General features: G+C 58.0%; 1 protein-coding gene across 12 annotated transcripts in view; it reads right to left on the bottom strand.

The window, feature by feature from the left end:
- Positions 1 to 21,819, bottom strand: part of TNS1 (tensin 1) — a 288,617-nt gene that overhangs the window by 153,615 nt on the left and 113,183 nt on the right. For all 12 annotated transcript variants that reach the window (XM_075117712.1, XM_075117713.1, XM_075117715.1 and 9 more), the window contains one exon: positions 2,575 to 2,613. In XM_075117712.1, the coding sequence (XP_074973813.1) occupies positions 2,575 to 2,613 (39 nt within the window). The remainder of the gene's footprint in view (positions 1 to 2,574; positions 2,614 to 21,819) is intronic.

The following is a 21,819-nucleotide window of genomic DNA, read 5'->3' as shown; positions in this document are numbered from 1 at the left end:
GGTATATTTCACCTAGTCAATTCCCTACCACTGCAGAGGCATCAGGCGTTGGTGGGTCCCAGCTGTTCTCTGCCCGTGGCACATACGAGTTTAGGCTGCTGAGGATGGCAGAGCTTCATGCCCAAAGAAGGGAACTGAGACCTGGGTGAGCCCACATCAGGAACAGATTCTCCCGGCTCGCCCTTCAAAATGGCAGACCCCCGCGTCCGGAGCTGTATTGTTCCTGGCACGGCCATGAAGCCCTGCAGTCCCACCAATTTCAAATGAGACCACTGCGGGGAGGCGAGGACAAGAATTACTTGGCTGTGGTGGAATCTGAGCGTGTCCCTGGTGTGATGGGAACCGAATGCCATTGGGATGGGGTAAGACTCATGTGTTATAAATGGATCCTGGCCCAAGCCCCTCCCCAGACGTCAAGGGGGCTCGGGGTCCCGCTGCGGATCTCGCCCTGAATTGTACAGCTGGCCTGTATCTCTATCTGAACTAATCCCGGGTCCAAGAGCCCACGGGTTTGGGCAGGGCCAGATCCTAACCTGAATCTGAATCTGCGCGTTGCACCTCGGCCCTGTTTCTATCCTGGACCGACCCAAACATCCTGACTAACCGTCCCCTAGAATTCGGCAAGGAGAATTGGGTCCCGACCAGAATGCAGGTTTCCCAGGCCGATTTCCTGGCGGGCTTTCCAAGTGCACAGGGCCATAACACGAGCGCACCGAGATAGACACCTGCTCCCGGTAATTGCTGACTCACCTGTGACTGCTAATGCTAGGGGAGGTGGCAGAGGAGAGGCCAGACCCTGAGAACAGGAAAGCCTGCTGCATCTGCCTCCTATCCCCTGCACCCCCCTTTGCTATCGCCCCCCGATGGCACATGCATTAGGCCCACAGAGCGGGCTGAACCAGAACTGAGCTGCCTCTGAGCTCTGAATAACTTTCCCATGCCGACCCAACAGCAAGAGGCGCGGGGAGTTGAACTGCTGATCTGTGGCAAGCAACAATTCCTCAAGAGTCAGCTGCGCGGAGACTAGGCCTCCGAAAATGAATACAGGCCACCAGCTGAGGATCCTGAGGCCAAAATGCGTCCTACGCCAGCCGTTTGCTACTGTGACGCCACCCCTACATATAAACGGCAAGTGTGTATGTGCACCACTGTCCTCTACTGGAGGGAATTGGAACTGCTTCTCTGTGTGCCATAGGCCCTATACTGCTAATGGTGATTCTCCCACAGCTCAAGAGACCTCTTTCCAAGCAGGGGGATCCACGTTCTCTCGCCGGGGCTTGAGCACAGCGACAGCCCAGATTCGTCACATCAGGAGGGAATTCACCTGCCACCGAAAGGGGGACGGTGGCAGTAACCAGTGTTGCAGTTCAGAGAAGTGAAACGGCCGGGGCTTTCCTTATTGCAGCAAGCGGAATGTAACTACCCCAGCATGCCCGGCGCCAAGACCTGCTCCACAAGAAACTTCCTGATCAGCATTAGCCACCAGCTGGGACTGACTTCCCCTTGCTAAGCTGGCTCTCTTAGCTATCCAGTGCCTGCTAAATCCTGCCGGGCAGCAGCAGTTCAGTATTGACCGGGAGGCAACAGTGCCCCCTACTGGCACACCGATGGGTCCCATTTCTGAGCTGTCAGCTCGGTCAGTGCTTTGCCTTGGTGCTCTACGGGGCTTTGGGGACAGGACGGAGAGGGGCGGATGAAGTGTCCCAGGGCAGCTCTCAGAGCCAGTCGGGCTCACTCTGGAGTACACGCAGCCAGCTGCTGAACCTGGCAAGTGAAGGGAATTCAATGCCCTTTGTCTGGTCCTTTCGGAAACACCCCAGCACCAGCCTGGCTGCGAACAGCCCTCGCTCACCCACCACCCAAACTCTGCCAGGGCGAGTCTGGGCCAGCCCCAGCCCCCCTGACACGGAGACGACCCTCTCATGCCAACCTCCCTATCTACCTAACCCCCCGCTTACCATACTATCAGAGCACCTCGCTGCCTTCAATCCACAGACCCTCACAACCCCCCCTGTGAGGCAGGGCCATTAGCCCCATTTTACAGAGGGGAAACTGAGGCACGGAGCAACTAAGTAACTTGGCTAAGGCCACCCAGGGAGCCTGTGCAGAGCAGGGACTAGAAACCAGGTCTCACACATCCCAGGCTAACACCCCGGACTATCCTTCCTCTCCCTATACCAGACCCTCTTTTCCATCCACGCCCTTCTAGACTCCAGGTCACCCACAGGGGATCAGTTCCTTCTGGGTCACCTAAGCACTGCCAGCTAGTTGGTCACTGACACCCTAATGGGCTCTACAGATTGTTCCAAATAATTCTGCTCCTTCCCTCACAGCATCCCACTGCCCCTGCCACAGGGAAGGACCACGGCAGGCCCATGTTGGACAGAGAGGGAAACTGAGGCACCGCTGGCTCCGTGGCAGAGCCAAGAATGCAACTCCCCTGGTTCCCAGCCCCGTGCTCTGCTCCCTCCCCAGGTGCCAATGCTGTTTCACTGTGTTCTTTTTTGCAGTGGCAAGAGCCGCCGTGAAGCCGCGGCCAGAGTGCCCCCGGGGAAGAGGGGTCGGCTCACTTACCAGCTCAGAGTTGACAGGAGGCGCACACGGGGTAGCCGCCTGCGAAGCAAACACAAGAAGACCCGGCGTTAGAATGTCACCAGTCCCTAGGCGCGGCAAAGCAGAGACCGGGCTCTTGGTCATCTTACATGCGGCGTGACCTGGGCTGGGGGGCCGCCGCTAGGAGCCTGCCCCCGGACACCCCCCTCATGTCTGCTCCCCCCCGTCCACGGAGGCCTGCTCCACTGAGCGATGCGGCTGTGGTCAGCTCTGGCGAATGGTTGCGCTCCTTCACATGGGCTGGGGAAGACCTGAACCGCGCAGGGACGTGCAGAAGGAAGGGGGTGACGGCCCAGCCTGGAACCCACTGGCAATGGCGACCGCACCATTCTGTGCAATGCTCAACCGCTTCACAAGAGGGAGACCTGCCCGTGGACCCAACTGCCCCAAACATGCCAGGGCCCTGGCTTCGTCTTCCCCGGTCCTCGGACCGCCCAGGGTCTATGTGAGGGAGAGCTGCTGTATTAACTGCAAGCATTAATCTGAGCATACTTGGCTGGCTACTGCTTTTCACACAGGCTCCTACACACCCAGAAATCAGAGCGTGTGGCTGGTGGTACGTTGCAATCAGCCCCCTCCAGAGGGCATTTCTCTAATCACGGCAGAGCTTTGGGACGGGACTCGCACACACATCTGCAAAACGCCCCCCATGATCATTTCCTGGATTAGCTTAACCCACGCACCCAGCCCATCGCTGATCGATGTGCAACAAACCAGCAGGGCCTCTGAGGCCGAGAACGGGGAGCGTTCCATGTGGCTCCATCCGCTCTGGTGGTGACCTACCCCTGATCCTTCAGAGGTGGGAGGGAACATACCAATGAGCCTGATCAACGGAGCTGTGTTATACCAAGGGAAGGAGAAATTCCTCCTGACCCCTGCTGGTGATCGGCCCTGCAGCATGAGGGTGGCTCCCCTTGAAACACCATTTCAGCTCACACAGCAAAGAAGTTACAGAATCTGGAGTCCAGCCTCAGCATTTGCCTCAATGACCCCCCCAGCCCCCACTCCCACCAGTAGTGAACTACGCCAACTTAAGCGTAGAGGACTTCCTTTTCTCTGCCTGAACCATGCGTCCCTTTGTTTTCAACCCCCAGCCCCTTCTCACATCATGGGCTGAGGTGGGGGATCTGACGGTTTCCTGGCACATTCCAGGCTGAAGGGCAGACAGCAGGTGACTTGTCTGCCAGGGAAGAGGAATCGATTTGCCTCTTAAGAAGGAGAGCGATTCGATTTTGACAACTGCTTTGGAAATTAGGCGGGTTTCGTTGTTTCTAGATGGTAGGATCCTGAAGGAGCCAAGACCGGGGAAATCAGGCTAGGAGTGGGAACGCCGGCACTTTGCTCCAGCATGGAGAAGGCGACCGCGTGGCAGGTTAGCCCCATTACGGTGGTAGGCACCAGGTGGCGGCATTACACCGGCTTCTCACGTAGCAGGAGACGATGCTTGCGCGGCTGTTCGGTTTGTGATGTAGTTTCTGGTTGGGGGAGCTGTTGCAAAGGGCAGGAGAGCTTGAATCGCCCTAGCCGGAGTCCGTTCTTGGGGCAGCATTACTCCCTGGAAACTGGGCAGTAGAGTTGGGCTGGGACGGCTAAAGCAGCCGTTGCCTCCCTGCCCTTCATGACCACCTGGGCCCTAGGCCGCTGGATAAACGAGTTACGCGAAGCGTGAACTCTGAGCGCGTGCCACGGATTTCTCCTCCAGCGAGAAACCATCTTGCTAGGCCATGGCACCTGCTACCGCTGGGCACTGGGGGGCCAGTATGTAACATTTCTGCTCTGCAGTCCCTCCCCCACGCCCCGCACCAGCTGCACGACCGTTGTTAGCTAACGTGGCTTGAGCCTCCACGGACAGGCGGGGGCCCCAGGCACACTCAGCAGGCGCATTTCACCTGCTTGCCCCCCCCCCCATGCAGGAAGCACAGAACCCTCTGCTGAGCCCAGCAGCCCCGTCCTTGCAAAGACCAACCACCCCTTGCAACGTCGCTTGTCCACGCTGCCCCTCACGCTGCACAGACCTCAGCGCAAGCAGCCGGCCTCTGGCTTTCCTCGTAGCCGGAGTTTCACATGCCCAAAGAAGCATCTTGCCAAGCCTCCCGGGGCACGGCTACCGTCCCGGGTACCGTCTCACATTGGTGCGAGCGAATAATTGCCGTGCAGGTTCATCCAAAGATGCTCATGCTGGCTCTGGTCCCTCGCCCGGAAGGGAGGGGAAGAGAAGAGCTGTTGGAGGGGAAATGAAGGAGGCTGGCTATTCCGGATGGCAGCTGTGGCAGAATAAAAGGGTCTTGTAGCCAGACTGCGTGGTCAGAGCAAGAGCTCACGAGCTCTGCACAATCCTCCGCCCCAGTGTTCGAAAGCGGGAGCAGTCGCTCCCCTTCACGTAGCATGGATTCCCACGCTCGCCCGTTACGTCCAGGCTGTCGCCTACCGAGCCTAGCTTCGGGCTAGCCGCTGCCTCAGTTTCCCCTCACTCCGGCTGGCTCTCACTGCCCGGCCTGAGTCTCTTCCTGGGGACAGTTTTATTGTGCAAAGATCGAACTTGGGCAAAAACACACACACAGAAAGCAGCTTCTCTGCCCACCCGGAGCTCCAGCTCCGAGAGGCTGTCCCCCCATGCGTCCCTCAGTGCTGGAAGGTATTTGTATGTCCCTTGCAGCTCCCCCCCGAAAACATGATGTGCCCCCTCTCCCACCGCTCCTCTCCCTCCCACCTGCTGCCCCCAGAAACACAACAGCTGCAGCAACCTCCCACAGAAGAAAGGAAATGCTCCGGATCGGAGCCGCACCAGCAAGCTGATCTCCTACACTGGTAGCTCGTCGCAGTAGCCACTGGCTGCTGCCACGTGTCGGGGACATTAACCTTTGGTCAAGGTCATCAATGCCAGGTCCCTCCCTGTGCCTCTCAGCCGTCTTCCCTCCACGTACCCTCTGCTCACCAAGCATCAGAGTCCAGTGCTCACGCACGAGCATCCGTCGGCGCAGCACCTGGAATGCCCCGTGTCCCTTCTCCGCCTCCTTAAATCAGCCCTCTGCCAGCGCCGTGAGAAGCAGCTTCAATGAAAGATGCTGAAAAAATGAATCGTGGTGTATGGCGTTACTGTGTCTTATCCGGCGAGCTGCTGGGGTAGTGCCCAGCCAGCGACAGCCGGGGTGAGCCCGCAGGGGCTGGCTCAGTGCTCAGATACCCCGGGGACGGGCACTGATGGACGGATGGGTCTCCCGCTGCAGGGTTTATCTAGTGGCTGAAGGCATGACAAAACAAACCCCAACAGAAGAGAGAGGCTGAGGATCTCGATCTGAGCCCAGGAATGGGACTCCTCATTTTTGTTGCTGGTTCTGATGCTGAGGCTCTCTCTGAGCTCAGATGTGTCCCTTTCCTGCCCCGTGACTCAGTTTCCCCATCTGCTGAATGGGTATGAAGCTGCTGGGCCGAGGATTCATGTTTGGAAAGGCTGAAGCAGTGCTCTGTATTAATACCAGGGGAGTATTTAGGGGTAATCCCACTGAGAGCTCATTTGCTGAATTAACTAATGAGTTAATTACCAGAGTTCTTTGAAACTGTGCCTCCCTGATGGAGACTGCCCTTCGACCTGAGGGGCTGGGGCCGGGTGTTCAGAGAGCAGATCGTCAGTTCGATCCCTCGAGCCGCAGGCAAGCAGCTGCAGTAGCTGACGACAGCGATGTCTGCTCTTACGGACGCTGCACTCCAGAGGCAGGGCTGGCCTACGGTCCTGTGTGAAGAGAGGTCTCGGCTGCTATCAAAAGGCCGTACTGCTACAGTGGCCTCCTCTAATGGCTGGGCTGCAGAGGGTAACAGCCTACCACTGCTACTTGCCAACTGAGTAGCTCCTTTAGTTCAAATGACAGGGGCCTGTGCTCGGAGTGCTGAAGAACCTGGGCTCAGGGCCCGGGGTCATTACGTAAAGTTGTTTTAAGCAGCGTGTATGGAACCTTTGAAGTGGAGCAAAAGACCGCAGATGTCAGACGAAACAGCCAAGCTATTGTTCCAGTAATTACCAGAGGCAAATTACTGCCAATTAACCTCGGGCTTTGTTTCCTCCGTATTCCTCTTGGTCCCTGCGTCAGGTCCGGATTTGCCAAAGGACTCAGGGTCTGGGTATCGAATAGCTCTGGAGGGGCTCAAACCCGGGCTCCTGCCGAGCAGAACAGAGTGGCCCAGCCATCATCCTGATTGCGACAACAGCTGGGACTCACGCCGGGCAGCAGACCTCTTCTGATGCTGCTCCTGGGCTGGCCCTTTTCTCCTCTACACGCAGGGTGATCTTTACCCACTGCAGAAAACAGCGTCAAGCGCAGCGTAAGCCCAGTTTTGCTGGTTCACTTTCCCATGTCCCCAGCCCCGCACCACACGCCAAGCTCCGCTCCGCCCAGTATATCCTGCCACTCACACTGGCAATCCAACCCAGAATTTCCTGGAAGGAGCTTGTGGCTCAAAACTATTTGTTGATATTGATACGGCACGAAGACACGCATGCCAGGGAAGCCACAGCTACTTCCCAGCAAGAGCTGCTAAGTACCCAAGCCCCTGCATGTCCCCCTCCGAGGGATGGACATAGGGAAGTGACCGGAATGTCTCTGCACCATCATTCCAGTGTTTCTCAGGCCCTGTGCTGAGATTTCTGGGATGGACGAACATTGCTGAGGGGTCCAACTTCCCAGCACCCCAAAGCAAATCCCACGTCCCAAAGTCTTGGACTCGGAGCCAGCTCTGAATTCCACAACTGGCCCACATCTCTATAACCAGCCAAACCAAGCCTGGTAATGCCGGAGAGCAGTCAGAAAAAAAGCTACGGGAAAGATTCCTGGTCTGGAAAAGCCAGCTTGCAGCGAGAGACTGAAGGAACGGGCTCTGTTTAATTTATCCAAGCCCCCACAAGGGGAACTGACTTCTGAGAGCAGAGGCTGGACACGGTGCAATGCCTGGAAGCTGCAGCTATAGAAATTCAGGCTACGAACAAGGCCCCGGTTTTTAACGGTGAGGGTAATTAACCACTGGAACAATGGATCTAAAGGCGGGGTCGATCCTCCATCACTTGAAGTCTTTAGAGCATCTTAAACTAGGGTCTAGCTCAACTACAACTGCATGACGGGCTTCATGCAGGAATCATTAGGGGGTCCTCTGACCTGGATGATGCAGGAGGTCAGACTGGGTGATCATATCGGTCCCTTCTAGACTCAAAATCTATGAAGACCCCCGACGCGAACACCCCTGGGCATTGCGGGGTGTGGCCGAGACATACTTCTGGGTCCTAATCTTAAAGCCAGTTTCACACAGTGAAGCTTTGCCCTCTACTAACACCTGCCATCCCAGGATCTCAAAGCACTTCACAACCAACCGGAAAGTCAGACTGACATGCACCTCTGCAGTCAGGATGATTATAAAGTTTGCAGACGATACCAAGCTGGGAGGGGTTGCAAGTGCTTTGGAGGATAGGGTTAGAACTCAAAACGATCAGGACAAACTGGAGAAATGGGCTGAAGTCAATAGGATGAAATTCAATAAGGACAAATGCAAAATACTCCACTTAAGAAGGAACAATCAGTTGCACACATACAAAGTGGGCAATGACTGCCTAGAAAGGAGAACTGCAGAAAGGGATCTGGGGGTCCGAGTGGATCACAAGCTAAATATGAGTCAACAGTGTCACGCTGTTGCAAAAAAAGCCAACATCATGTGTCAACAGGAGTGTTGTAAGCAAGACACGAGCAGTAATTCTTCCGCTCTACTCCACACTGATTAGGCCTCAACTGGAGCATTGTGTCCAGTTCTGGGCACCACATTTCAGGAAAGATGTGGACAAACTGGAGAAAGGCCAGAGGAGAGCAACCAAAAGGTCTAGAAAACATGACCTAGGAGGGAAGACTGAAAAAATTGGGGTTGTTTAGTCTGGAGAAGAGAAGACTGAGAGGGGACATGAGAACAGTTTTCAAGTACATAAAAGGTTGTTACAGCAAGGAGAGAGAAAAAATGTTCTCTTTAACTGCTGAGGACAGGACAAGAAGCAAAGGGCTTAAATTGCAGCCAGGGCGGTTTAGGTTGGACATGAGGAAAAATGTCCTAACTGTCAGAGTGATTAAGCCCTGGAATAAATTGCCCAGGGAGGTTGTGGAATCTCCATCATTGGAGGTTTTTAAGAGCAGGTTAGACACACACCTGTCAGGGATGGTCTAGATAATAACACTGAGTCTTGCCATGAAGGCAGGGGACTGGACTAGATGACCTCTCGAGGTCCCTTGAAGTCCTACAATGCTATAATTGTCCCCATTTTACAGATGGGAACATCAAGGCCCAGAAAGAGCAAGTGACGTGCCCCAGGTCATACAGTGTCAGGACTCCAGCTATGGGATCCGGGTCGAGGTGGGGGCTTGGGGTGGAGGGGACTCGAGAACATGGTCCAAGTTCAGTGCAGAGGGTTAAGGGCAGAAGCAGAAGTCCGTACCAATGTCACACCGTAGGACTAGGTCGGAGCTGAACTCTATGAGCTGCAGCAGAGAGCGAAGAACGCCAGCCACAGTAGAGTTAGGGGAACAGAGACAGCGCGAGATGTCAGGAGCAGGGGCGAGGAACTGGGAACTGGAACCAGGAGCAAGGATCAGGACCACACAGCAGGATCTGTAGCAGCAGCAACCCAGGGACCTGCCTTATTGCAGAAACAGCCTCCAGGTGCTTTGCCTAGGCCTGAAATAGTGCACCTGGGCCAATCAGGGAATGCGGTCGGCTCCGCCAGGTGGGACCTCTATGGGCAGGAGATCCAGTGGTGCGTGCACCCGGAGGGCTCACAGGCTGCTGTTCCCTGCTTTGCAGAGGGGGCGGCGTGGATATGGCAGCCACCCTGGGATCCCAGCCCCCAGCCCCTGGGAGTCACCCAGGTTGCAGCCCTGTGGCTTCTCATGCCCAGTGAGTCCATAGTAGAGCCAGGAGTGAACAGACTTCTCTCAACTCCCAGGCCTGGGCTCGGACCCTTAGCTCACCCTTAGCTTGCTAAAAGCTGGGCATTCCCACCGATGGGAGTCATCACAACGTCTGGATGGGAGAAGACCCCAACATCCAGCTGCCTGCGCTGGAGGTTCTCTGAGTTATCCAGCCAGGGTCTCTTCTGCCCTGGCTCTTCTGCTCCCAGTCTCAACTTGGAAAGACAAACATGATTTAGAAGATGCCAACCATTTCAGACCTCCCAAAGCAATCCAACGTGGGCTGAGTTTCAGCGGAGGTTCAGGCCAAATCTCTTTCTGTCTGGACGACGACGCTCCCTATTCCCGAGGAGGCTTCCTTCGGGGCTGCTCCCACCACAGGCCTCTGTCTTTCCTGGTGGCTCAGAAACACTGGCCAGAAACTGCTGCACTGCAGGGAGCCACGCCTGGTAATTCCCACCAGTCTGCCAGGGGTCGGTGAGCCAGGCTGTCCTTGGACCGCCCATGGACCCACCCACCCAAAGAGTCACTTGGCTGGAGGCCAGGAAGGAACAGCGACAAATTTAGGGCTAATTCTTGGTTACACTGGTGGGAATCCAGAGTCCCTCCCCTTCTTTCCATGGAACACTGGATTTATGGACTTCAAAGCCAGAAGGGACCGTTCTGAGCATCAAGTCTGATCTCCAGCACATGGCAGGCCAAGGAACCTCATCCAGCGCCTCTGTTATCAAGTCCCATCATTTCCAATTCAGATCTTTCAGACAGAGAGCCAGTCTTGATTTAAAAAGCCTTCAAGTGAAGGAGATTCTCCCACATCCCTAGGTAACTTCTTCAGTGGTTAATGACTCTCACCATTAAATGCTTTATTTCTTGTTCCAGCTTCAACTTCCAGCCACAGATGTCACCACTCCTTTTTCTGCTCAATGGAAGAGCCACCTACTCTCAGAAACCTTCTCCTACAAAGGAGCATGATCACGTCATGTCTTAACCCTCTCTTTCTCAAGCTAACCCCAACTCCTCAAGTCTCCCCCTACCAGGCCTGTTCTTCAGAGTACCAATGCTGCCAACAGAAGTAATGCGTCTGCCCTACTCCTACTTGATGTTCCCCTGCTTATACCGCCAAGGAGCGCATTTCCCCCACTCAGGATCTGTCTCCACTCGGAAACTTACCGAAGGAGCTACTCCCAAACAATCACTCCAACGTGGATAAAGCCAACCCACAAGCGGGCACTCTCATTCTGGAAGAGGAGAGTCCACATGGGCCTTATACCTAGATAATTATTTCAGCATAGCTACTGCGATAAATGCCCGTGTGTAGACAAGCTCGTGAACATGGGCTGCCCACCACGCCTGCCTGGTCTGATCTGGTCCAGGAGTTGCTGTATCCTCAAGTTCTCACGCGCTTCTCCACAGAGCTCTGCACCACCTTCCCATGTCCCGGGGACCGGTGTGTAACTAGCAGGTCGACCTCCGTCACATCTCCAGAGGCCCTCCCCACGCCAGGCAGGGCCTGGCCTCTTCGGTGGAAAGCTCATCAGAGGGGGACAAGCCTTGACTAGGGTGTTTCATCCCCTTAGAGATGCTCCCTCCAGTTCGCTGACAGGGCTGTAGGGGGCAGAGGGTGGGAATCTTGCCCTTCGTCTGTGCTCACCGCATGGCTCTGTAGAGGCCTTCAAGCCGGTCAGGTCCAGAGCTGGATTCATTCGTTACCAGTAATCCACCAACGGCACTGAAAAGGAAACACAGTCTCTCCTCCCCGGCCACCCGCCACAAGCAGGGTTATTTGCTTGTCCTCCCTGTCCACCCCCCGTCCATCCCGTTGCTCATGCTGCGCCAGGCAGGCTGCTAATCACTGGCTCTTCCTTCTACTGCGAACCCCCAGGTCCCCCCTCCCGGGCTGCTCCCCAGCTGCGTCTTCTAGCGGCCGTGTTTGTGTTCCCGGCTCTGTTTTGTTTTGGGTTGGGGTTTCGATTTGAATGGAGAAATGCTACCATAAAAGGCCCCGTTCTCCTGCCCTCCGGGGCTGGCGCCGATCCACAGCGCGCTTGGAATGTTCTGCTTGGACCTGCTCACGAGCCGAGTTTTGGCTACGGGACGAGGGCTGTTTACACAGTGTCTCTAGACATTTGCATGAGAAGAAAAAAAATAATGAAGTGCCAGCATTTAGGGAGCTCCCGCTTGGGCCCCGATTGAGACCCTAAGAGAGAGCGTAGATCCTGCGGGCGAGGCCTTTCACAGAGCGGGAGGCCCAAGGGGCCGGACAGCGGGTCAGTCTCCCCTCCTGTAGATCACAGGCATTTCAGCTTCACGCCGTAACTGAGCCCTGTATTGTATTCCTGCAACCTGTTAGACCAAAGCTTTCAGTCCTCAGGCAGAGAACAGGGGGACTCAGGTGCGGTCAGTGCCCGAGGCCCCTGTAAAGGCAGTGGAGGGAAGCCAGGCTGATCCTGGCAGGCGACCCACACCCCATGCTGCAGAGAAAGGCAGAAGCACCCCCCAGTGACCCCACCAATGTGACCTGGAGGGAAATTCCTTCCCACCCCCCAAAACTGGCTATCTGGCACAGGAGTCTAGGAACAGGGGGTCTCTGTCCCACCTCAGCGCAGGGGTTCACCCTTGCGCTGTGGCCAGAGGAAGGCGGGAAAAACCCCACCCTGGGATACAAGCAATACAAGTTACAACACTGGGTGCGACCCACGCGCCAGCTGACGGGGAAATGGGATACCCGGGGAGCTGAGATCCAAAGTGTCCTGGGGTTGAGAGAAGTCGCTTCACTTTAGTCCTTAATCACTCAGTGAATTGCAGGGGGAGGCATGTCAGGTGAGGGGCATCGGCAGAGCAGAGGGAGTGGGGGGAAGAGCTCAGGGCTGGGACAGCAGGGGGCTGCGGGTCAGGAGTGAGGGGCATCAGTAGAGATGGGGGGCCGGCCTGGAAGGAGGGGTATTGGCAGATCTGGTGGGTGGGTGAACCCAGGGCTGGGCTAGCAGGGGGCTGCGGTTCAGGATTGAGGGGCAATTGGCAGAGCAGGGGGAACCCAGGGCTGGGCTAGCAGGGGGCTGCGGTTCAGGATTGGGAGGCAATTGGCAGAGTGGGGGGAACCCAGGGCTGGGCTAGCAGGGGGCTGCGGTTCAGGATTGGGGGGCAATTGGCAGAGTGGGGGGAACCCAGGGCTGGGCTGGCAGGGGGCTGCGGTTCAGGATTGAGGGGCAATTGGCAGAGTGGGGGGAACCCAGGGCTCAGATAACAGGGGGCTGCAGATCAGGATTGAGGTTCCTCTTCTGTGCAGTGCCCGTGCCCTGTGCAGGGCAGTTCAGGGCTGAGGCCTCGCACGACAAAGCCAGCCCGGGATGGGGCAATGGGGTTTCATTCAGTCCCCTCCAGCTACACGGTGGCCTGCGTTCCCCACACACGCTCAAGCCAGCCTGGCTGGGGATGCCGGTTAACCCTGGGCTTGAACCCATTCTCCCAGAGCATCTGCCAGGGCAGCCCCCATCCCCTGGCTGCCGAGGCCAGGCCTCTGCGGGAGACCCCTCATGGTGATGCAGGCTGGGAACCGGCGCAACAGACAGAACCCCAGGGTCCGTCTGTGTTCGGTTGCCCCAAGACAGAATCCCCTTTATAGTTCACACAGCCCCGGCCCGTCTCCGTTCTCCCACGAAACACGCTAAAGGCCCCACTGACCAGTGACTGGGAGAAACGTCCCCACTGCAAGATCTGAGGGTGAGAAAGGCTGGGAGCCCCCCTTAATGCCAGAGGGTACCTGAGACTGGCCGCAGGCCCAACCCCACTGATCTCGCTCAAGCACGTAGGCCCCAAGTCGTCTGTGGGTTTACGTACTAAAGATCCAGGCCTCGTCTCTACCAGCGGCTGCCCTCGCAGGGGGCGTCTGGCATGTAATGGAACTGGGCACTAAACATCAACTCCGGACCCGCCTCGCTGGACCGAAAGCAGCCAGGAGAGGGGAGGGAAAGTGACCCGAGGTGCCCGAGAGTCAGTGCAGGCCAGTGAAACGGGCAAATGGGGAACAAGTTTTATCCTGGCAAGAATCGGAACCAGCCCCTGAGCCATGCTCGCACACCAGCAATGCACCTTCCATTTGTGACAGCCCGGGGTGGGTCGGTGCAGGGGTGGACGCAAGTTTAATCTGGCTGTGGCCGACGCCAAGGCTTGGAGAGCTGCTAGCATCCCCGTGCCCACCACCTGGGGCTTTCTGCCAGCCGCTAAGATGGGCGCTGGCTTCCCACACCACTCAGCTGCTTCCAAAAGGGAGTTTTGCGAGGGCACGTCGGTGTGAGGAGGGGGCAGGTGCTGGCACACTGTAGGCGGGGGGCGGGGGGCAGAGATGGGGCAGAGCTCAGCAGTGTGCATGGCTCCCAGCCCAGCGACGGGGAGGTCCAGTGCAGGGCACAGGACCCGCCCACCACCATCTTTGGGACCATGGTATCGGTAGAATCAATGGCCAGAGAGGGGGCTCTGCTCTGACCACAGGCCTCACCCCTCCAGGCCTGGGTGGCGGCAAATCAGAGAAGCCCGCGCAGCCCTTCCTGCTCCGGCTCGGTGGCTCCATGGAGGATGTCTTTCTCCAGGGCTGTGAGCCCCACTCTCTGTGAGGACCTGATCCTGGGACAGCAACAGGAGTCACAATGTGCCGGTTCCTCTCGGCATCAGGCTCCCAGGTACAAAGCCTGCCCCCAGAAGGGACCTTGGAGCCTTGCACCAGCTGCAGTGACCTGGCCCCGACCCCGGCCCATATTCGTTCATTGCACACACAGGCGAGGGCACCTGTCCAACGGGCACGGGGCACACGGAGGCAAGAGGGAACGGAGGCACAAGTGGGAGAGGTGGAAAGGAGACAGCCCCTGCCCCCTGCCCCCCGCCCCCCCTACAGGGTATTCCCAGGTGCCCTGCCAGGCCGGTGCATGCAGATCTTCTCCAGCAAGGCAGCTCACACAGGATGCGGATAAACCATTTCCTTAGGGCATGCTCAGGGACGCAAAAGCTGGTGTCTAGAAGAGGAGAAGTGGGGGTGACATCCTGGCCCCAGGATAATCAATGGCAAAAGTCCCATTAACTTTGAATGGGCCAGCATTTCACCCCGGATCTTCTGCCTGGAGCTCCGTCTGCACCTTCTGTGTGGGACGCAGAAGTCCCGTTAGGGGACTTTAAAAGCTCACTCACCCCCTACAACACACCTTTCAAGTTCCATGGGTCTGACACATGCTGCCCCCCATCCAGTGGACTACATGCCCCAGTAACAGCGACGGGGGTGAAACCAGACAATCACCGCGCTCTCGAATGACCTCACACAGATAAATGACCCAAACACCCTCCGGCCTGCGGGCGAACACTTCACAAAGCGATCACTCTCGATCTGACCTCTCCGTCCTCGAAGGAAACCCACACAACACGAGCCTGGGAGCTTCAATTCATAACTCTAGACACTAAAAACCATGGACTGAGCAGAGACACTGGATTTGTGGCTCATGACAACAACCTGTTACCCATTAGCCCCCCTTTTCTGTCTCACGACTGCAGGGGTGTTAATGGGCCGCTGTATCTGGAATGGTCCCTTACCATATGCGCTAGCTACTCCTGCCAAGCAATCTGTTCCACCTGGCATTGTGCCGCGAGACCCTTTCCCAGCCCTGAGGAAGAGCTCTGTGGCTCCAAAGCTTGGGTCTCATCACAGAAGCTGGCCCAATACAAGAGATCACCTCCCGCACCGTCCCTCACCGCCCCCCCAGCACCCTCAGAAATCCGGGCAGGCCGCTCACTGGTGCTGCATGACCACCAGGGACGGCAATAAGGTCCCCAGCAAACCGTTCATCCGATGAAGTGAGCTCACGAAAGCTCATGCTCAAATAAATTGGTTAGTCTCTAAGGTGCCACAAGTCCTCCTTTTCTTTTTGCAAAGACAGACTAACACGGCTGTTACTCTGAAACCGTTCAAGGGTCGTGCACCAGAGAGTCCAGCGCTGCTGGGGGCAGGATACAGTCCCCAGGGAGGTGGATACGCCTCCGAGCTGACCCCCCGCGACGCGGAGCTTGGCAGGCAATGCCCACGCTGGCCCTGAGGAAGCCGGACTGCTCCAGTTCACGCCCTGTGTTTGCACCCTCGAGCTGTCTGCGGGGCGGGTTTGTTCTCTGCCTGCCTGCACGGCCCTCCCAGCAGAGGTACTGCTCTTAAAACAACAGCCCCAGCAGGCTCCGTTTCAGAAGCCCCCTTGGGGGCGAGCAGCGCCCGGTGACAGCCCGCGGTGCATCCCCTGGCCCCATGGCACGGCTACGTAGGGGGCTGCCGTGCCCAAGGCAGGCTCATGTTGCGGGGGGATGACGACGCAGGAATCGGGGTCGGGAGGCGGGAATGAGAAGGAGAAGCGAGCACTGTTACCTCCTGCCCTGTCCGGCTCAGCGGAGATCCCTGGGGGCACCCTCCAGGACAGCCTGCTCCGGCCTGAGCCTCGCACGCCAAGACACTGGCCACAGCACACGCCGTCACTGCCCCGGGCAATGCCTGCCACAGGCCCCCCCAGCAGGGGGCGCCCCGGTGCCAGGGCCAGATCCTCAGCTGGTGTCAAGCCACCTGATTTCAGAGCTTGGGGGGGGGGGAGGGATAGCTCTGTGGTTTGAGCATTGGCCTGCTAAACCCAGGGTTGTGAGTTCAATCCTTGAGGGGGCCATTTAGGGATCTGGGGCAAAAATTGGGGATTGGTCCTGCTTTGAGCAGGGGGTGGGACTAGATGACTTCCTGAGGTCCCTTCCAACCCTGAGATTCTATGATTCTACCCCCATTTACACCAGCTGAGGATCTGGCCCCGGGTTCCTGCAGTCCAGTGTCCCCGCCTCCTGCCCACAGCAGAGGAGACTATTGGTCCATCTAGTTGCTATATCCCACCTCCAGCTGTGGCCAACCCCAACTGCACCAGGGTAGGGGCAAGATCCCCCCACCCCCCCCAGTGGACAATAACGGAATGACCCATCTCCCGTCCTAGCCGATCACGGCCCCACCAGTCCTGCCTCCAGCACAGGCCAACGCTGCGGGTTTCAGAGGAGGGCTAGGAAATGCCCACAAGGCACTGAGTCACCGTCGCGATGGGTAAGACATTCCCTCCCTGCAGGCGCTTACTGTCTGCCTGGACTGATGTGGGCCCGGGCAACTTCCTCAAAACCCCTGACTCACAACCCTCCCGTCTCCACGCACGTCCAACACGGCTCCCCCACAACCAGGACAGGACAGCCCGTGGACTAACAGCAAACCCAATGGGGCAGATGCATTTCGTGCAGAGGGTCATGCCTCCCCTCGACCTGCCGGGATCGAGCATGTGATGGGCAAAGGGAGCATGGAGGAGTCTTTAGCCGTGCGGTGAGGGTGAAAATACAGCAGAACGGACAGGAGCAACACAGAAAAGGCCTTCACCCGCCAGTGGGGCCGGGGGAAACGGATGGAGCCGGGGACCATGCTGCACAGCGCTAACCAGTGATTTTATCGCCTCTCACAATATTTGTGGTTCCCCTTAAAGCCTCAGCTCCCAGAGACACGTGACTGGAGGAGAATCGCGGCTCTCACTTTCAAAGGAAGAGCAAGTTTCTCGGCCTCCTGGTTATAGAGAAACGCCAGAAAACGTGACTTAAAGGCTCATAAAGCAGAAGGGAAAGGAAAAGCCCCCAGAACATTGGTTTTATATATACAAATCTCATGTTTTTTTAGGCCAATCTCACGATTTTGGGGCCTGACAAGATTTCGGGGCCCTCGGGGCAGGAGGGCAGAAGTTGATGAGATCAGAGACCCGGTGCCCGGGCCTGTACGTGAGACACAGAGCCGTTAGCTAAACCTGCGGGTTTTATCCCCCACCTCCAGGCCTTGTAGCCAAGCCGATCCGCGCTTGCTAAATAAATCCACAGCAGACTCATCCGCCCAACCTCGTCCGCTACTCTCTCCGCTTCCTCCAGGGGTTAAGACACTGCGCCCGAGCGAGACAGAACGTCGGCTCCCTCTCTTGCTAGTCAGACCCGGGGACGCCGCCCCTTGTCGCCCCGAATCACGGCCTGCCTTTGATCAAGGCGGCCAGCTCCAAAGGGCCGCGGCTGCCTCGGAGATCACGTTGGGCAGCACGCTCCTTCAGGGCCAGCACGGGTTGCACGCCCCCGCCTCGCACGCACGGCCCGTCGCAGACCCGGGCTCCTGCATTCTGTCGGCACCCGGCCCGGTGCAACGCGGGGCAGCCAGACACCAACAAGGTGCTGCCCCCGCCCGCCCCCATTCCTCACCTTTCCTCTAGTCCCCCCGCGAAGAGCAGATTAGCCAGCAGGCCTGAAACGCAAGCAGGAAACGCCGACCGCAGCCGTCTGCTGTCTTTCTGGGGCCCCTGTCCCCCCCGAGCAGCGTGACGGCCGGGGGCTGCAACGAGAAGACGCCTGACTGATAACAGCTCACCCGAGGCAGGCAGGGCAAGTCCGCGGAGGGGAGACTTCCAAGAGGAAGCCTGGGCACCTGTGGTCCCAATTTTCCAGCATGGCGCTAGGGGGCGCTGTGCTGCAGAGCGTCAGGGGGCTCAGTAGGGGGCGCTCTCCCCTCACAGCCAGGGCTGACCCCCCCCCATGCCCCAGTCTGGCGCTAGGGGGCGCTGTGCTGCAGGGAGTCAGGGGGCTCAGTAGAGGGCGCTCTCCCCTCACAGCCAGGGCTGACCCCCCCATGCCCCAGTCTGGCACTAGGGGGCGCTGTGCTGCAGGGAGTCAGGGGGCTCAGTAGGGGGCGCTCTCCCCTCACAGCCAGGGCTGACCCCCCCCATGCCCCAGTCTGGCGCTAGGGGGCGCTGTGCTGCAGGGAGTCAGGGGGCTCAGTAGGGGGCGCTCTCCTCTCACAGCCGGGGCTGACCCCCCCCATGCCCCAGTCTGGCGCTAGGGGGCGCTGTGCTGCAGGGAGTCAGGGGGCTCAGTAGGGGGCGCTCTCCCCTCACAGCCAGGGCTGACCCCCCCCATGCCCCAGTCTGGCGCTAGGGGGCGCTGTGCTGCAGGGAGTCAGGGGGCTCAGTAGGGGGCGCTCTCCCCTCACTTCCGGGGCTGAGCCCCCCCATGCCCCAGTCTGGCGCTAGGGGGCGCTGTGCTGCAGGGAGTCAGGGGGCTCAGTAGGGGGCGCTCTCCTCTCACAGCCGGGGCTGACCCCCCCCATGCCCCAGTCTGGCGCTAGGGGGCGCTGTGCTGCAGGGAGTCAGGGGGCTCAGTAGGGGGCGCTCTCCCCTCACAGCCGGGGCTGACCCCCCCCATGCCCCACTCTGGTACCAGGGGGCGCTGTGCCACAGACAGGGGCATGGGGTGGCGTTCAGTCAAGAAAGCTAGTGACTGTGAGATGACGCCACGCGGCTGCTTCCCTAACTACTGCCGGGCAGGCAGCTCTATGGGACCCAGCTCCCCGCACCCCAAGCCAGAAGCCATTCAGCCACCACCACTCCAACCCGCCCCAAGGCCCCAAGCATCCCTGGCGAGAGCCACGGCCCGGGGCAGCGACCGTCGCTCCCGCTCCGAACAGCAGCACCCGGCCCCAATTCAGCGCCTTCTAAAGCACGAGGCGCACGCTCCCCGCGGAGACAGAGCCGAGCCGACAGAAAGCAGGCCCCACCGGGCTGCCACCGAGCCACGCTGCAACGCCCGCTGCCGGGCAAGGTGCCACGCGGGCCGCGTTCAGCACGGCTCGCTCCTCTGGGAAGCGCTGCTAGGTCTCCTCCCCCGGCCCGTCGGCCCTGACCCCCCGCCCCTCCTCGTGCCATTCCTGGAAAGCCGCCCCTGCTCCCTGCTTGTTTTTCAGACTCTGCCATTCCCTTATATAGAATTTTTTTTCCTGGTCTTGGGGCAAAGGGACAAGATGGAGGGGAAAAAAAGCAATGCAAGGGAAAAAACCACTGTTCCTGGGGGACGGCACTTCCCGAGGAGTGTCCATCACCTGGCTGGCTGAATCCTTGGCCTGACGAGACGGCTGGGAAGGCTTGGGGAGGAAACGTGCGGCTGGAGCGGAGTTTAGCCCTGCCGGCTGGGAAGGGGATCAGCGTACGGAGAGGCCGCTGCTGCGTGAGACGCAGTGTCCTGCTCTTCTCCTCCCGGTGGGACGAGGGGCAACGCTCCCATTCTCCCCAGCAGACCCGCTCACCCTTGATTGAATGTCTTTTATTTATGGGGCCTGACTCCCTAGGAGCCACCGGGGGCTATCAGCCACCGGGGGCTAACCCGGTGCACCCCAGCTCTGCTCTGCTCTTTGTCTTTGGTCTTCTAATGCCACAGAACCAGCCATCGACTCAGCGACCGGCCATGGGCAGCGGGTATCATAGGCAAGGGGAGGCTAAGCCCCCCCAAACAGCCAGGCGGGGCCCCGCCCACACTCCACCCCGAGATTCCCCCCTTGCTCAGCCTCTCCCCCAAAGCCGGTGGGGGTTGGGGCTAAGGCGGGCAGGCCAGGACTCAGGGCGGACAGGCCAGGGCAGCTGGGGTGGGCCAGCCGGTGGCCCAGGACTGGGGCGGCAGGGGCTGGGGGGCAGGCGGGTGCTCAACTTCACAACCTCTTTTCCAAAATGGGACATTCAGCAAAAGCGACCCCTCCCCACAGAAAGGTTCGGTTTCGACAAATCAGCATTTTCCAACTAAAAGCATTTGCTCACTAAATTCCCAACTGGCCCTACCCAGTCTAAACAGCCGACAGCCAGCAGCTGGCCAAGAGCTGGTCGGCTCTCCAAGGGGTGTGGACAAGGGGACACGTTCCTTCCACTGAAGCAGAAGTCCTGTGAGACTTCACCAAGGAGTTTGGAGGAGAGGTTGGAATGAGCAAAGGGAAATTATCTGATGAACCAGGAGGAAGAGGCTGTTGCAGGAACCTTCATTAAGGCGACAGCGCTAATCAGGACCCTAGTCCCTTTCCAGAAGAAAGCAGGTGCAGGCAGCCTAGGTAACAATATGAGCTTGTGTTTCCAGAGTGTCTTTCACCCGATGTTGTACAAACTGCAGGCAATATATAGGCCTGGCTTCAGCCACACGTGAAATGCAGCTGTCTCTGGGGTGGAATACACTACTGCGGTGGTGGAGAAGCTGTTTCTTCTTACCCTTCTGCACTGGGTGCCAGAGAACTGGGTCTCATGCACCTGGCTTACACTGCGGCGGGGAGGTTGCCCTGACATCCGCAGACCCTCCCTTGGCCTGCAGGATTTGGAAAGGTGTTGTCAGAGAGAATGGAATGTGAGATTTGCCCCCTTCTCCTCCTCCCAGAAGCCGCTCCCTTTGCTGCCAATCGGCCCACCTTTGATCAGCCTCCCTCGAATTTCAAGGCAGGCTAATTGAAAACACAGAAGCTTTTCTCCCTCCCTGCTCCTGTGTTTACATTCCTCAAAATCTCCTCCAAATATCAGCACAGCCCCTCACGTTCTGCCCTGCACAGGAATGCGGAGAGCTACCCAGAAGGGCCAGGGATGCATTGTACATTGCAGGAACCAGACATCAGCCAATCCACCCCAACAGTCTCTGGGTCCGGCCTGGTCCGGAGTGGTACTCGATTAGCCACGGCATGGAGCAAAGGGGGCAGTCCTCCAAACGGGCCCATCTACACTAGCGTAAACCACTGCCTCAAGGGATCGCATTTGACCAGGGAAGTCTCCCAACTGCATAGTCCGGCCAAACCGTGTCTCAGGCCAGGAAGCGGCATGTTTTGCAGAGCTCTGACACAATCTGGTCATAGGACTCTCCTGTGATACTGTGATTCTCCTGGCATGCTGTTTTCTCGGGTAGGCAGCCCATGAGGGCTTGTATACAAAGACAATTCTCTTCACATTTACACGGGTAGATATGACCCTTAACTAAAATCCCATCCAGCTGCATGCCATTCCGGTTATCCAGATCTACCAGTAAACCGGAACCTTTCCACCCCTTCCACACGATTGGTCCACTCAGGAAGGACGGTCCAACGGCCAGAGCATTAGCCTACTGCTTGGAAGACCCCAGTTCAATCCCCTGCCCATGTGATGTTTCTCTGTCCCTCGGTTTCCCAGCCCTGCACTGCCTCACAAGGATAAATACATTAAACGCTGTGAGACACTATCTAATGGGGGAGGCATAAATACCTCAAAAGATGCCGTGATCCAGTTTGTGTCTCTTAGAGTTTGGGCTCACATGTACGATATAAGCAGCACATCGGAGGTAAATCAGAGCTCAGCAAAGGGGAATGCAATTCGTCCATATTCACCACCCTTTTGCAGTTGCTTTCCACGAACACTCCAGTCCCCAGATGCTGCGAGTGTGG

The sequence above is a fragment of the Caretta caretta genome, chromosome 11, assembly GCF_965140235.1.
Source record: "Caretta caretta isolate rCarCar2 chromosome 11, rCarCar1.hap1, whole genome shotgun sequence".
Taxonomy (NCBI): domain Eukaryota; kingdom Metazoa; phylum Chordata; order Testudines; family Cheloniidae; genus Caretta; species Caretta caretta.
Note: the sequence above shows the minus strand (reverse complement) of the source record. Positions and strands in the feature narration are given on the sequence as shown.